Source organism: Vigna unguiculata, chromosome 9 (assembly GCF_037176805.1).
Source record: "Vigna unguiculata cultivar grain cowpea cultivar isolate G323 ecotype 2 chromosome 9, ASM3717680v1, whole genome shotgun sequence".
Classification (NCBI taxonomy): domain Eukaryota; kingdom Viridiplantae; phylum Streptophyta; class Magnoliopsida; order Fabales; family Fabaceae; genus Vigna; species Vigna unguiculata.
In genome coordinates, this window is record NC_140800.1 from 24,935,072 (window position 1) to 24,939,244 (window position 4,173).

Consider the following 4,173-nt stretch of genomic DNA (forward strand, 5'->3'; position numbering starts at 1 on the left):
TTACATCTATGTAGTGTCTAACCTCTAACTTCGACCAATATGGAAGATAAAAAAATATTGATTTTTTCTTCCAAGGGCTCGTTGTAGATGATTTCTTAGAGGTTTTCCCAAATACATGATGTATTTTATTAACTTTTTCATGGATTTGAAAGCCATTCAATGGAATTGGTGCATCATTATTCTCTTGATGTCCATTAAATGATTTTTTTAACCTTCGATAAGGATGATTTGATTGCAAAAATCTTCGATGGTGCATATATATTGTTTTCCTTCCGTATTTCAATTGATGAGCTGCAGTGTTTTCTTCACATATAGGACATGCTTTATGACCCTTGACACTATACCCTGAAAATTTACCGTAAGCTGGAAAATCATTAATTGTGCAAAATAATATTGCACGCATCATGAAAGTCTTAGCAGTAAAAGCATCACATGTTTCAACCCCATCCTCCCACAACATCTTCAAGTCTTCAACTAGTGGACTGAGATAAACATCTATGTCATCTTCAGGCTATCTTGGACCGGATATCATCATAGACAACATCATGTACTTTCTCTTCATGCAAAGTCCAGGAGACAAGTTGTAAATAAATAATATAACGGGCCAGCAGCTGTGGTTGGTACTTAAATTACCAAATGGATTCATTCCATCAGTAGCTAAACCAAAGCGAATATTTCTACATTCTTCACCGAATTGGGGGAACTCGTGATCAATATTTTTCCATTGCATTGAATCAGCTGGATGACGAAGCAGGCTGTAACATCTTCTCTCATATGCATGCCATCGAAGGTTTTTAGCTTCTTTTGGATTCGCAAACAAACACTTAAGTCTAGGTACGATTGGAAGGTACCAGACTACTTTCAAAGCGGGTCCATCCTTTTCTAACTCACCTTTATCTTCATTGTTGATTTTCTCCTTGTACCGTGATAAGCCACACTTCGGACACTTTTTCAATCCTTCAAATTCTTTCCTATAGAGTATGCAATCATTAGGACATGCATGTATCCGTTTATACTCTATACCCATCGGACAAAGAATTTTTTTGGCATCATAGTTGCGAGTGGGTAGTGTATTTCCATCTGGAAGCATTTCATTCAACAACACTAACAATTCTGTGAAACTCTTATCGATCCACCCATTAGTCGCCTTCAAATTCATCAATCTTAACACCGCTGACAACCTTGTAAACTTAGTTGAACCAACATACAACGGAGTCTCTGAATCAGTAGAGATTGTCTCATACACATGCGCTTGGGAAAAAGCTTCAGCGCCAACATCACGGATCATGTCCTCTAATTTGTCTTCCTCACGTTGATCTTCCATGATGGAATCCACAAAATTTTCAGTTCGGGAGACAGTTGGGAAGTCTATTAATTCGCCAGGCCATGTCCACATTGTATAACTTGGAAGGAAACCTTCGCAGATAAGATGTTCCCTAATTGCAATTGCATTCAACTTTCTCGCATTCAAATAGTTCACACAAGGACATCTAAACTTCACTTCATCATCACTTCTACCTTCATAACATTGCGCAAATTGTATAAATTCTTCTACTTCTTTCTGATACTCAACACTGATGCGTGGCAAGTAAATCCAGTCTCGATCCATACATTTATATACTAAAATTGTGTGAACAATTTCAGTAATCTTTAAATGAATGATCACCTCGCTGTTGCATTTAAGGTGTGACCCTATCCCATTCAAGAAGATTCACTTCTTCTAGTTTATCGGTACATATTAATTTTAAAACACATATCTTAAATTTCACGAAATTTCGCCAGCATTTCGCATTGGTCTTCAGGTTACACGAAATGAAAGTGATTATTAACCACAGTCAAATATGCACCCAAAGATCAATACAAAACACAATTGACAAATATTCATGAATATTGAGATATGTATATTAAAATAGACATGCACTAATAAACTATTAAAAAGTGATTAATCTTCTTAAACTGTCCAACCGGACAATTCAAGATTGAATACATTTAAATTATTAGTATTGTCTCCTTTTAAAAAAAATACATATTCTTTAAAAAAAAATACTTGGAGACAAGTAAATAATTTTCGTATTCAATCTCAAACGAGAAACTATGGCTAACTCCGTGCAACGACAATTTGAGATCAAACAAAATAAATTGATTTACTTTAAAATATAAATAAATAAACATACTAAATAAACAATATACTAAATAAGCTCATAATAAAATTAAGAACCTGGAGCGTGAGACATGAGTAGCAACGGAGGAGAATCAATCGTACCCACAATCAGACAACACGGATAGTACGTGAACACTGTCAAAAGTTTAAAATAAATTCTCATGAAATTGATACATACTAACTCCTAGGATCCAAATTATCTCATAATACAAACAATCCAAAATTTCTTCCATATTTTCAATAATCTCAAATTCAAGATTAAAAATATAAGAACATACAAACAATCCAAAAAATTAAATCCAGGGGAATCCAAAAATAATCCAAATCGTAAAAAATAAACATACCAAGGAGCGGGGGATTGAATGGAGGCAATGGCAGCAGCACCAGAAGAACCTCCTAGAGGTGCGTGCAGTGGCGGTGCAGGTAGACTAAACAGAATCGCAAAGGACGTTGGTGATGGTTGCTCGAAGAACACGCAGCGGCTTCGGTGGAGTGCACAGCTCCTCCGCGGTGCAGTGATGGTGGTGGTTGGTCGAAGAAGAAGAAGAAGTCGCGGCGGTGCGGTGCAGGCGACGAAACGATGGCCTGGAGCGTCGGAGGTGTGCGGGATGGTGGGAGCTGTGCGTCAGAGGTGTGAGGGACGGTGGGAGAGGTGTGGGACGGTGGCGCAGAGTTGCGCTGGTCATCAGAAAAGGGCGGTGCGGTGCGGTGCAGGCGACGAAATGTTGGCCTGGAGCGTCGAAGGTGTGCGGGATGGTGGGAGCTGTGCGTCGGAGGTGTGCTGGACGGTGGGAGTTGTGCGGGACGGTGGCGCTGATCGTCGGAGAAGATGAAGGCTGGCCGGAGATGGTGAAGCTCGTTGAGAAATCGGAGAAGATGTCACTGCACAATGAAGAAATTGGGGTTTTTTAACCCTATGAAGGGATACTGCCTCGGTTATTCGAAATCGAGGCATATTGTACCCTTACTGCCTCGGGTGGGCGCTTGACCGAGGCCTATTGTCTCGCTACTGCCTCGGTTATTAGAGAACTGAGGCATATTGCTTCAATAAAAAAAAATTCAAATTATGGGTCAATGTAGTGGTTAAAATTTTTACCTGTCTCTATAGCCTCGGTTAAAAGAGAAACGAGGCATATTGCTTCAATAAAAAAAATAAATTAAATTATGGGTCAACGCGTGAGTCAGAATTTGTTTTAGCCATATGCTTCGGTTAGTATGACAACCAAGGCATAAAAGATGAATTTAATTATGAAACTGCCACCGCGTGCTTATATGCAGCGGGTCCGTAGGAACCGAGGCATATACTACGTTATAAATGCTCCAAAATGCACTAGTGCATCCACTCATCTTCAAGGTTGCCATGGCTTCTAGCCTAGCCTTGTAGTGGCGTGCTTCTCACATTTTTACCATTTTTTTCCTTTCCATTTTATGTTTTCTTCTTCCTTTAATTTTTCTTGGTTTTCTATGGTTTATGTGCTTTCCATTTCCTTTTTGTTTTGAATCAATCCATCATCTTCTTCTCTTGAGCTTTGTAAAAGGAACCTTCACATCTAGATAGCTTGCTATCTTAATGTCCAGTGGGGATTTCACTTAGCTTTCTTAATCAACTCACACCATATTCAATCATCTTAAAAAGGAACAAGATAATCCTTCATCATTTGGTATCTAGATCTTTGGTTGTCCTTGAATATGGTGTTTTCATGTTCTAACCTTGTCTTGTGTAGCTATCTTTGAATGGTCCACATAAAAACAATGCTGGCAGAAACTGTTCACGATTTTAAAAGATTAAACTGCACCTGCTCAGTGGTCCAAAAATTACGTTCTTGATGTCCAAAGAAAGCTCTGTTAGTCTAGTTTTTAACAAAAAAAGAACCAATGCAAATAGTGAGCAAAGGTCAAAGCTGCTGAGATCACCGCGAATCAACGTTTCTCAGGTTATGTTGGGCAGTTTTTGCTACTGTTTTTGTTACTCTTCTTACTCCTAAATGTTGTTGGATAACATGTCTTTGCGT

The 4,173-nt window shown here is 38.8% G+C and overlaps 1 protein-coding gene across 1 annotated transcript; it reads right to left on the bottom strand.

The window, feature by feature from the left end:
* Positions 1–511: 511 nt before the first annotated feature.
* On the bottom strand, positions 512–1,609 carry LOC146883808 (uncharacterized). The gene has a single exon (XM_085666713.1). The coding sequence runs from the start codon at positions 1,607–1,609 to the stop codon at positions 512–514; it is 1,098 nt and encodes a 365-aa protein (XP_085522839.1).
* Positions 1,610–4,173: the final 2,564 nt, after the last annotated feature.